Source organism: Chrysochloris asiatica, unplaced genomic scaffold, assembly GCF_000296735.1.
Source record: "Chrysochloris asiatica unplaced genomic scaffold, ChrAsi1.0 scaffold00306, whole genome shotgun sequence".
In the NCBI taxonomy this organism is placed as follows: domain Eukaryota; kingdom Metazoa; phylum Chordata; class Mammalia; order Afrosoricida; family Chrysochloridae; genus Chrysochloris; species Chrysochloris asiatica.
This window is the reverse complement of record NW_006408824.1, coordinates 953,180-966,092: the sequence shown is the minus strand read 5'-3', so window position 1 is coordinate 966,092 and position 12,913 is coordinate 953,180. Positions and strand designations below refer to the sequence as shown.

At 45.1% G+C, this 12,913-nt stretch overlaps 1 protein-coding gene across 1 annotated transcript in view; it reads right to left on the bottom strand.

The window, feature by feature from the left end:
• Window positions 1–12,913, bottom strand: part of SPECC1L (sperm antigen with calponin homology and coiled-coil domains 1-like) — a 168,485-nt gene that overhangs the window by 31,746 nt on the left and 123,826 nt on the right. The window contains exons 10-12 of the mRNA XM_006874947.1: window positions 9,688–9,771; window positions 5,280–5,436; window positions 2,098–2,200 (exon numbers count right to left, since the gene is read on the bottom strand). Of these exons, the coding sequence (XP_006875009.1) occupies window positions 2,098–2,200; window positions 5,280–5,436; window positions 9,688–9,771 (344 nt within the window). The remainder of the gene's footprint in view (window positions 1–2,097; window positions 2,201–5,279; window positions 5,437–9,687; window positions 9,772–12,913) is intronic.

Below are 12,913 nucleotides of genomic sequence, written 5' to 3'. Positions count from 1 at the left end.
CTCCAGCGACTGGTCCCTCCTGACAATATGTCCAAAGTATGAGAGACGAAGTTTGGCCATCCTGGCCTCCAAGGAGCACTCTGGCTGCAATTTTTCCAACTTCTTAAGGGGTGCTAATATTGCTAAGATGCTAGGTTAGGCCTTCAGGTTAGAAATGGCTCCACATTAAAGTGCTACCACTCTATAGACAAAGAAGAAACCATATTCAGGGAAGTGAAAAAAAATTCTTAGCTATAGACTTTGGACAACCTTGGGGCCTGACCCTTCAAGACATTTCAAAAGTCTCTAAGAATAAAAAATGTGCTAATCTCCTTTTTGGAATCCTGTGTGGCACTATAGGATCAGCACTGGACTGACAGTCTCTTCCTCTGACTGTAGCCCCGGAGTTCCCATGAGGTTTTCTCTATCTGACTGTAGCCCCGGAGTTCCTGTGAAGTTCTCCCTCTCTCTGATTGTAGCCCCCTGGGGCTCCCGTGACATTGTCACTTTCTCTAACTATGGTCCTGGAGCTGGGCCAAAGTTCACACATTAAAAGGGCAGCACCCTTCAGATTTCCAAATAGATGCCAGCAATAAGTCTGGGGAGGCCACACCTCACCTCAACATCTTCTGACCTGCAGGCCATCAATGCAAGGGCTGGTTTCTCACTACTCCTTTAGGATGCCGGCAACAAGTTCAGCAGTCCTTACTCTCTGATCTACTGGCTCCCTCAACCCTTGTGAAATGTGATTTGCTGCAATGAGTTACAGAATGTAGAGAGTGTACCATACTTGTACCTACATACTCATTGTAACTACAAGGACACCAACAAAGAGACACAAAAGGTGAGGTTTGGTAGTGTTTCCCAACATGGCATTTCCATGCTGCTGCCTGCCTGAGATCAGGCTTGCTCATCAACCAGGAAGCTCTCTGGGCCTCTGCACTCAGAGCTTTTCCCACAGCCAGTCCCTCGTGGTTGGTTAAACCATGCCTCCTAAGGTGGGTTAATATCAGCCTTCCAAGTGAGTCTGTTCCGGTCTGGTCACCCCACTCACTATCACAAATCCTCAGATGTCGCCTGAAGTCCCAGACCAAGGAATACAGATTATTGCAAAGGTTATTTCTCCAGACCCAAGGACAAAAGCCACCACACCTGGGGTAAAAGTAAGTTCCTCACCCCATATCTTCTCACGTTGTGATTTGGTGAAGTCACACCAAAGTACAAAACAGCAACCAAGAACACTGCCTGCAAGCTGGAAAGCACCTCTATAGTGAAAACGATATGTGAGGGCACTGGAAATCACAATTTGATCTCATGCAGTCTAATGTGACATTTTCAAGGTTTCTCCATTTTCTATGTTAAGGGCATATTTAATGCCACTTTAAATACAACATGAACATGATACTGAAAGAAGGAAAAAGAAAGAGACACAGACAGACATCAGGTGAAAAGGTAGACTACTTCAACAGTCTAGATGTGTGATGAAGAGGATACAAATAAAGACAGCACGGTAGCCAGGTCACATGCTACAAACGTGGGCCAATGACTACAACAAACACAATTAATTATTCATTTTAAGTAGAATAAATATATTTTCATTTTAGGTCTAGATGAGATCTCAACAGAAGCATTTCACCTGGACTTACATAAGAAAGTGATGCAATAGCTGAACTAGAACAATTCAGTACTATGGAGAGGTAGCAAACATTTCACCCATATGACCCTTAGATTCAGGTTAGATTTTGAACCGTATTTCTGGAATCAGTACTGAACAAACAAACAAAAACACATAGGGTTTCCAAGGCTGTTAATCTTTACCAAAGCAGACTGCATCTTTCTGCACCACACCTAACCCACTGGTCCACCAGGGCTCCTTAGAATTGGCAGAGAACACATGATCTCCACTGTGAGTATACACTGTACTATGGTGCTCTGGCATTCCTTCTGTCCAATGCTCACATGTGACAAAAGAACAGACAATTATCTGTACTATGGTGCTCTGGCATTCCTTCTGTCCAATGCTCACATGTGACAAAAGAACAGACAATTATCTGTACTATGGTGCTCTGGCATTCCTTCTGTCCAATGCTCACATGTGACAAAAGAACAGACAATTACCTGGTAGCCTTCTGTTTTCTTCTGACACCACTTCAGCAAGGCATTCCTCTTTGATCCTCCATATTCTCTGGCCAATGCTGAGAGAGGGTCCTTCCTTTCTTCCCTAAGAAGTGAAAACAAGAAACCCAAAGTTTAAATACTTTTAGTTCAAGTGCTAGAATAAACTGTAAATCCAACAAACAGTGAGAAGTGAACAGAACTAGTCTGTACTCTTGAACAGTATTTGTTGTTGTTATGTGCTGAAGTTGGTTCCAACTCATAGCTATACTGTATAGTGCTTTTGAGACTTTCAAGTCTTTGCGAGAGCAGAAAGCCTAATTTTTCTCCCACTGAGCAGCTGATGGGCTCAAATTATCAACCTTGTGGTTCACAGTCCAGTGCTTATCCTACGGTGCCACTACACTCCCTTGAACAGGATAGATGGCAGTCAACTTTTAGTGTTAGGTCTCATAGACCACAGGGGTCTTGGTTCTCTGAAGTCCCAGTGAGAGAGTCTATTTCTCAGCCACACTGCGAGTGACCAAGATTCAGCACAGTGTGTGTGCATGGCCAATGAAATGCCTTGGGAATGCTCACGAGGAGAAGGCGGAACCATCTGATAGTTATGGCCTCTAGAAGCTGTCATAGCTGCCTTTCGCTCACTGTTTTACCCTTTGATAATCTTCATGCTTTGGTTATATTTGACCAGTTTTGTTGCCAACCTTGTGTGTCCTTGGTCATGGCAAAACTACTAAATATAAATGTAAAAGGACATGGTTATGCAAGGAGAGACTAGTTAGACATAGCTCCTAACTTCAAGAAGCTTACAACAGGGAGAAGCAGTCAGGACAAAAGATGACAATAAGTGTTATCAACATCCATAAAATGCCTCAAATGTTAGCAGTCCAACACTTAACTTACTGTGCCAACCGAACCAGCCCAAAAGCCCCGATGCTTCCACCTCTGATGGAGCACAGCAGCAGCACCCGCTCACTATCACCACTGTGGGCCTTGCAGACCTGCCTCTAGGCGCCCTGTTATGGTGACTTCCAGGAGGGCCCTTTAGGGCTAGGCAGGGCTTTAGAAATAAGCTACATCCTATTTCTCCTCAAACTACAGATCAATATAGGGCTACATTTCTGATATCCTAATAATTCTTAGTTCCTCTTAAAGAGGTACTACGATACTCCTAACAGGAAAAAGAATGCAGACTGACATTTTCATGTATCATTTCCCCAGTTGCTGTTGAGTCATGGTGAACCTATATGTGTAAGAGCAGAACTGTGCAACAGTTTTCAATGGGTGATTTGGTAGAAATAGATTACCAGGTCTTTCTTACATCTCAGGATGGACTTGTGCCTCTGAGTGTGTTAACTGTTAACCTAGAGACTCTCATTATCAATTATTAATGTGACATCATGATCCCAATCTCTCAGCCAAAACTACTAAAATCACCCTGGATATCACCTATTCTTTCATGCCTCTTATTTAAATCTGTTATCGAAATAAATCATCTCTCCCTTTGAAATCCTCCTGAATCCAACCCTCCTTCATCATTTCCAAAGCTATCAACTCTTAAATAGGAATTTATTTAGCTCACTTACACCTTTACCTTCTAACAAGGATCCCTGGTGATGTGTTCAGTTGCTCATCGCAGGGTCAGCAATTAGAACCCCCACTTGCTCCATAGGATAAAGATGAGGTTGTCTGCTTCTGGAAAGACTGACAGCCATTGAAATCCTATGGAGCAGCTCCACCCTGTCCCACAGGGTTGCTATGAGTAACAATCACTCAACAGCAGTAGGGTTTTCCCTTCCACCATATCAACTGGATATAACTGGATGCCTTAACTTTGAAGACATTCCATCATCTAGCCATGCCCCTACCTGTTCAACTGATTTTTTCTCCAGCCCCTACTAATATAGGTCCCTTTCCTCTGGTCCCCCAAACCCATCTGCTCCTAATGTGCAGCCCCGCTCCCCAGTAGACTCTTCCATGATTCATACCTTTTGTACATGGACTTGGGCAGTGGGCCCTGTGGAAACGCCCTCTCACCCTCAGAGCCCACTGCAGCCCTGCCCTCCCAGGAGGGCTTCCCAAACTACTCCACCCAAATCCTGTCTTCTACTTGAGGACTTACTTTTTTTTTTTTTTTTTTTAACTTGGAGTTCCTTTATTCCCCTCCTCACTCTCACAGATTCTTTCATTTCTTCTGAGAGGAAATACTATTACAAATTTGCTGTGCTTTGTACACATACATCCTTAAGCAGTTTCAGTATTGTTTTCAATTTTTGTTTTGTCTGTTTTCAATTTGCCTAAAGTAACATATATTATCATCATTCCACCACTTGTTGTATTTGTCAATATTTACCTATTTTTATACTACAGATTTAGTTTACTCATTTTACCTACTTTGTATGCATATTCTCCATTTTTATTTATCCATTCTCCTATTTATGGCCATTAAAATTGCTGCTTCCTTCCTTCCTTCTTTCTTTTTTTCCTCTCTCTCTTTCTCCATACCTCCCTTCCTTTTTTGTTTTCTTTTTAAAGTAAGTTTTATTGTGAATTGAGTAATCATTTACATGGAAGAACATAGGTTTTACACTTATTATTTCATTGCAATGATAACAATCTCCTCTGTGCATCATCATTCGATGGTATTTGCTTCTATTCCCTCTGTGGGTTTTGTTTTTTGTTTTTATGTACACAACAACACTAAACCAATCAAAGGGCACATTATGCAGGTCTGCCTCCTGGCCGCCACCAGCATACAGCCTTTCTCTTTCCATGAGTCTAAAGTACTCAGCAGCTTTCTCTCTCACTGTCCTCATCTCTGTCTCCATCTCTGATGTCAATGCTTCTCTGGATAGGGTCCCACACTCAACTGGTGCTTTTCTCACTTGATTGCCCTAGGAGCCTTTGTTCCTGGACTGTAAGATTAACTACTCCCCCTGATTTTTGTTAACAAAACTCCTGCTTTTATAGTTGTGACAGGAGGACTTACTTTTGAGCTCCACTGTTCTCTGATGAAAACTCACAGACACACTGCTCACCCTTTCCTCATACCTCCTTACCCAATTCTAAACAGAGAAGGGGAGACCAGAAGACACTAACAACATGAGCAAAAGGAAAACTCAATGTCTATTTCCAAAAGACCAGGAAAGGCACCCACGAAACACACAGCCACAAGCTACACCTACCTTATCCGACTTCGGGTGGTAGGAGTCACAGATGCTGTGGGAGAGGAAGAGAGGGAGAGCTGTGGCGACGTGGCCCCAATAGCCATGAGTGAGGCTGGTGATGTGCCCTCTGGAGCAGAGATGTCTCGTTTCATTTCTTCACTACTGCGCCGAGACACTGGTGGTAAGAAATGGTCGTTACTCACTCACAAACACATCTAGGACACTTCAAACCAGGGGTAGGGAATGTCCAGCCCATGAGCCATATGTTGTTGTTGTTATGTGCTGTGGAGTCGATTCCGACTCATAGCGACCCTGTACAGGGTTTCAGAGGCTGTAAATCTTTACGGGAGCAGAAAGCCTCATCTTTCTCGTGCAGAACAGCTGGTAGTTTCAAACTGCTGACCATGAGGTTAGCAGCCTGATACGTAAACACTATGCTACCAGAGTTCCTTATGTTGTTGTTGTTAAGTGCCATCGAGTCAGTTCCGACCCATAACGACCCTGTACAGGGTTTCCGAGGCTGTAAATCTTTACGGGAGCAGAAAGCCTCATCTTTCTCCTGCAGAGCAGCTGGTAGTTTTGAACTGCTGACCTTGTGGTTCACAGCCTGATTCATAACCACTACGCTACCAGAGCTCCTTAGAGCTCCTTATGTTGTTGTTGTTAAGTGCCGTCGAGTCGGTTCCGACCCATAGCGACCCTGTACAGGGTTTCCGAGGGTGTAAATCTTTACGGGAGTAGAAAGCCTCATCTTTCTCCCGCAGAGCGGCTGGTAGTTTCGAACTGCTGACCTTAAGGTTCGCAGCCCGATTCGTAACCACTACGCTACCAGAGCTCCTTATAAGGCCCATGAAATCATTTGGTCTAGCCCTGTCAAGGAAACCACAGCTCCAGCCATCACATTTGTTACTATAGTTGTTAAATGCCTTGGAGTTGGTTACGATCCACAGTGACCCTATATAGGGTTTCCAAGGAGTAGCTGGTGAGCTTGAACTGCCAACACTGTGGTTCAAATGACTTTGCAGTCCACTGACAGGAAAACTACAAAACAATAATGGCAGTCTGACAGACTACTACAAGAACAAGCAAGTTGCTTGCCCAGGAGACATCAAGGCAAGTCATCAAGACATCAAGGCTCCTCAGGGCAAACCTCCTTCCAAGACTAAGACTCAGTGGGAATACAGGAGCAGACATGCACCCTGACTGGTGACCACGTTGGTCACTGATAAGGGGAAGTAAAGGAAAAAACAGCAATGAAGCAACAAGCTAAGCCCTACCACATTCAATAGACTCCTGTGAACCTGGGTGGAGACCTGGTTGGCCAGCAGTGTGGCAAGACCTGGGGATTCCTGGGCCCAGAGTCAGTGACATAGCCACAGAGGACTAGAGTGGAGAGTGAAGCGTCCAGCAGATAAGAAGTGAGGGTATATACACAAGAACACCCACACTTGCAGATAATACCCACTCGACCTGGCTTCAATGGCTGGATGATCAGAACTCAACTAGAAGAAGAAAGAAGAGGAAAAAAAGAGTAATCTGATACACTTTGATGAATTTGACCTACACCTATGGATGCAGTAGCTCAAAAGAGGGAACAAATCTTTACAACGAGTATCATTTCTACCCCCTCGATACACAGGGTAGACAAGAATGGGCAACTTGAATATTGGTTACCCAAAATGGGGGGCTACAAAGGTAAGAAGTGACTGTCTTACAGGCTTTCAAGAGGGAGCCTAGATCCAGAGGGCATGGAGGAAGGAAGAATGTCCATGTGGTAGTATTCTGTCTGGGCAGAGCTGATGAAAGGAGATGGGAGTGGCTTTCATGTGGCACAGTAGTGAATACTTGCTATCTGGACCGACTGTGAGGGTTGGAAATGTACAGGTAGACATTTTGTAGCAAAACAAGGGAAGTGGTTGACTTTGCATTCCAGGAATGGAGGTCCCTGGAACCATACCAAGGGAGAAGAGTAGAATGTGGGACCCTACCCAGAGAAGCAGTGACGCCAGATATGGAGGCAGAGACGGTGACATGGAGAGAAGAAACAGCTGGGGTCTCTAGACCCAGAGAGGGAAAGGGGCTGTGTGCTGACGACCAGGGGACAGGCTTGGTTGGTGATGCATGGAGGGGATTGTAACCATGGCAATGAAACGATATACGATAGAAGGAATGTAAAGCTAATGTTCTCCCATGTAAACTATCACATAATTCACAATAAAATATTAAAAAAAAAAAAAAAAAAAGACTTTGCAGCCCCAGCGCATTAACCCACCAGGACTCCAGCCATCACATTTGTTGTTAGGTGCAATCGAGACGGCATCGATTCATAGTGACCCTATGTACAACAGGATGAAATACTGCCTGGTCCTGGGCCAACCTCACAATTATTGTCACAACTGAGCCCACTGATGCTGCCACTTTGCCAATCTCGTTGGGGGTCTTCCCCATTTTCCTCTGACCCTCCACCTTACCAAACATGATATCCTTTTCCAGTGACTGATCCCTCCTGACAATATGTTCAAAGTATGAGACACGAAGTTTGGCCATCCTGGCCTCCAAGGAGCACTCTTAGCTGTATTTCTTCCAACACATTTATGTTTGTTCTTTCGGCAGCCCGTGGTACTTTAATTATTCTCCTCTTACATTAATTCTTCTACATTCTTCCTTATTCACTGTCCAACTTTCACATGCATGAGGTTATTGAAAATACCATGTCTTGGGTCAGGCACAACAAACTCTCCCTAAGAACCGTTAAGTGGCGTGGCCTCCCACACCACTGATGGCCGAGCCGCCTGAACACCCTCCAAACTCTGGGCTGAGCACAGTGGACAACGTCCCTGTCACCTGGGGAGGGGCTGGCTGCGTAGGAAGCACTGACTACATCAGCCTGCACACTCCCCGCTGCCTAGCCATGCCTGTTTCCCTATGGTTTGTGAAGACTTTCCTGGTGGTTTCAGGATAGCCGCAAGCAGAGGACAGCTCTGCTTTAATAATACTACGATGCCCTACTAGCTAATTGGTCCTGGAGTTCTGGGTCATTTTTATAACTATTCTTGTTTTTTCCCTTTCAATGTCTGATCTCTTTATTTAGTTTCTTTGAATTGGTGTGCTAAGAAATGGATGAGAAAGCCACATAGAATTTTATGTAAAACAGAAAACTGATTCAAGAAAGAATCTGAAGAACTCTTATGAGGGAAAAACAGAGACAAGGCTCTGGGCCTGGGGCTTGTGATGGTCACTGTAGCAAGTCACAAGACAGTCTCATTAATTTAAAGATCTGCCAATAGGTAGGTGCCTATAGGTGCCGATGGTGGCACAGTGGGTTAAGCAACTGGATTGCTAATTGCAAGGTCAGAGATTCAAACCAACCAGCTGCTCTGTGAGAGAACGAAGAGGCTACCAGTTCTCTTAAAGACTGACAGTCTTGGAAACCCTAAGGAGTAGTCCTACTCTCTATAGAGTTGTTAGCAGTTGGAATCAACTCGCTGGTAGTGCTCAATTTAACCCCATGCAGAGCTGGGTCAGTGGCTGCTGAGGCAGGACTGCCTGGGTCTCTCTTCTCTTGACCCATTTTTCAGCTGAGTTACTAAGGGGAGGAAAAGGCTGTGGTAAGAATGCATCCAGAAAGGAAAAATAATATTAATCACTGACAAATGGACAGTTAGCCCACCCAAATCTCAATTATGGAATGGCTTCCTCAGACAGGAAAATTTTAGCTTACAGATAAATTACAGTGTGTTCTAAATTGACTTCTCAAAATCACTCTCAACACACCTTGTAATAAATAATCTTTCACAACAACTTCAACTTTTTATCAGTGTTAACAAATAGAACTGTCTAGGTTTCTGTTTTGTTTTTAAATAAGCACAGCAGGGACATGTGATTTGAAGACACAACAGGACAAATTCAGAGTGAAGAATAACAACTCAAAGAGCTACAGTGGTAATTCAAGTTATAATTGTGGTGGTGTGCCATGGAGTCAGTTCTGACTCGTAGTGACCCTACGTAATAAGAGTTTCCAAGGCTGTAAATCTTTTGTTGTTAAGTGTTGTTGTTAAGTGCCTTCGAGTTGGTTCCGACCCATAGCGACCCTGTACAGGGTTTCCGAGGATGTAAATCTTTACAGGAGTAGAATGCCTGATCTTTCTCCCACGGAGCATCTGGTAGTTTCGAACCGCTGACCTTAAGGTTCGCAGCCCGATTTGTAACCACTACGCTACCAGAGCTCCTTACAGGAGCAGAAAGTCTCATCTTTCTCCCATGGAACGATGGTAGTTTCGAACTGCTGACCCTGAGGTTAGCAGCCTGACTCGTAACCACTACGCTACCAGAGCTTCAAGTTACACAGTAAGACTAAAGATTCAGTACTATCAATGGGGCTTCTGAAAAATCCTTTAAGGGCATTTCGGAGAGGCAGGGCCATTACCTGAGATAGTCTTAGCATTATCCATGGCCGGCACTCTAGGCAGTGAAGCTGGTCTGCTGGTTGAAGATGTCCTCAGCAGGTGCTCTGTGGGAAAGGTCACAAGAAACAAAGGGATGCTGAATTCTGCAGTGACAAGGGATACAAGGAAGGTGAGCTTTACTCCTCTAACCTTGAGGCACATCTTTCTTTCTTCACCACCTGTAGAGTCTGCTTATCAAAGCAATCTTCTCCTAGGAATCTGTGCATCAAAACAACCCCTGCACACATAGAACCCAGAACAACATTTCATTTCAGTTTTATTTCTGGCAATGAGCCCAGATGAGCACTTTGGAACACTGGAGGCAACTTACCTTTTTGATGCAATTCTACCAAAATCCCAGGTGCCCTACTGCACACAGGTTTCAAATGACAAACAACATGAAGCGGCATCCTGATGGATTTGTAGGTAGTGAGGAAGCCACATGTGTCTATGCACACAGACAAGTCTGGACAGGATGATTGCAGGCACGAATGACAAAGCACCACGGCTTTGAGGAAGAAGCCATTTGCATGCACTTCAGGCAGCCAGGAGAGGCTTCAAAACAGAAGACATGAGATGCGGCCTTACCAGGCTAGAAGAGGGGGGTTAGAGAATCCTGCAATCCTCATTTGGTTAAGACACAGGACATGGGGAGAACCAGGAGGACAGCAGGAAAAGAGCCTTACAGGAGGATGAGGCGGGAGGACGAGAACCTTCATTCCCAGTACATGGACTTTAGTCAGAGCATTTGAAGAAGGACACAAATACCCTACACTTCTGTGCCCACAGCCTCTCCTGGGTCTAGTCCCCTTTGCTGTCTAAACACACATAGTCTTAGCACAGGCTATGCCCTGCTTCCAGATCCCCTCCTCCTCCACTGCCTCATTCAGATCTGCACTTCACTCCTTCAGAGGGCTCCCTACAGCCTCCCTCCCTGCACACTTCTTCCCTGGGGCCACACAAGCCCAACAAGAGGCTGTCTTCTAGTCACACAGAGGCATACACAAGGAGCCTAGTGTACTAGGTGAAAACACCAATCCTGGACCAGTGTCTAAGAATGTCCCATCAAAGCCAAATCAGCTGCCATTAAGCCAGTTCTGACTCACAGCAAGGCTGCAGAGCAGAGTGGAACTGTCCCACTGGGTTTCTGAGGCTGTCAATCTTTACAGGAGCAGGCAGCCTCATCTTTCTCCTGTAGAGTGACTATTGGGTTTGAACTGCTGACCCTGTGGTGAGTAGCCCAACACTCAACCCACTATGTGACCTGGGCTCCTTAATGGCCCCACACCAAGTAAACTGGTCATTTGCCACTTCTTTTTAAGAACTTCAGCTTTAAAAATACTCCCTCTCAATAGTCATGGCAAGTGACATTACCTTTTAAGGATAAAAATAAAATAAATAAATAAATCAATCAAACCACACCAAGCCCACTGCCATCGAATTGAACAGCCTCTCAGCAAATCCTATAGTACAGAGTAGAGTTCCTAAGGGTTCCTGAGACGGTATATCTTTGGGAGCAGACAGTCTCATCTTTCTCTCTTCGAGATGACCGGTGGGTTTGAACCACCCACCATGTGATTAGCAGCCCAATGCCTAACCCACAGAGCCACCACAATAAATCGTTTATTCTGAAATATATTTCTAGGTATATGAGGAACACTTGGCTAAAACTGCACACTATTTTGGAGAGGAAAAGAGTAGAAACAGTGAGCAGCACCACAAAAACATACATCAAAATGACCACAATCAGTTCATACTATCAATAATTCAACTAATCCTCAATGGCTTAAACACACTAGTCAAGAGATACAGTATACCAGAATGGACTAGAAAAGTGGATCCTTCAGTATGTCGTCTACAGAAGATATACCTTATACACAAAGACAAAATTAGATTAAAAGTCAAAGAATGGGGGGGAAAAAAACACCAAAAACATACCAAGCTAATGGAAATAAAAAATTAGCAGGGTGGAAATATTAATTTCTGGCAAAATAGATCTTAAGATAAAAAACCAGCATAAGAGACCAAGAAGGACATTATCTCATGATTAAAGGGACAACTGAACAAGAGAACATAACCATAATAAACATCTATGCTCCCAATAAAAGCCTCAAAATACAGAACTGACCAAAGAAATAGATAACTCTACAACTGTAGATTTTAATGTATCACTTTCAATAAAGGAGAGAACTAGAAAGAAATCAACAGAGACACAGAAGTATTCATTTTAATGAACTTGACTTCATAATACAAAGTACTCAAGCCAATAGAAAAACAACACACATATTTTTCCAGTGCACTTGGAACATATTCTATAATAGACCACACGTTAGGGCATAAAGCAAGACTCACTACATTTAAAAATATCAAAATACTACAAAGTGATCGTCCGGTTTGCCAGGGCAGCCAGGCGGTGCGGGTGAGTGGGGGCTCCGGGATGGGCGGGGGGTGGGGGGAACTCGCAAGTTAAACCTCCCAGGTAGGAATTCACAGTCTCACAGCCCGCGTGAATCTTAGTGCGCCAGAGCCTTAGACCCGCTACTTTGAGAAATCACTGTGCAAGGAATTACAGGCTTTTTAAAAGGGCGCCGCGGCAGCCCCCGCTACATTGGGCTTGAGGAGGCGGGGCGGGAACTAGCTCGAGCGGAGCCTCCAGTGGCTGGGAGACTCAAACAGGGAGAGCCACTGGTGACACCTACCCCAAGGTGGGATTTCTGCGCATACAGTGGACAGAGGGAAGTTAGTTTAGGAGAGGAAAAACAAAAAAGCCTGCAGAAAAAGAGAAGCGGCGACTGTCTGACGTCATCAGGTGCGGACTGTGTCTGCCTGAGCCACTTCTGCCCTGCCCAGTTGACCCGTGTGTTCCCAGGGCCGGCCGGGCTCACGCGCACACAGGCGAGCAGCTCCCCTCCTGCCCGAGCCGCGTACTGCGGGCCTGCCAGACGCGCGAAAGCGAGCAACCCGCCTCCCGCTGAACCGAGCAGCGTCCCTCAGCCCTGCCGGGCGTACGCCAGCAAACAGCTCACCTCATGCTCAACTGAACCACGGAGCATGGGGGCAGGCAGCCCACCTCCTGCCGTGAGCACCCACTGGGGAACCCCATTTGGGTCTCCCCTTTATTTTTATTATTATTTTTTATCTTAGAAGGTTCAGCAGGAGCCCCGACGTGGCCCTGAGGGCTGGGGTGCCACTACAAGGTCACCTGAA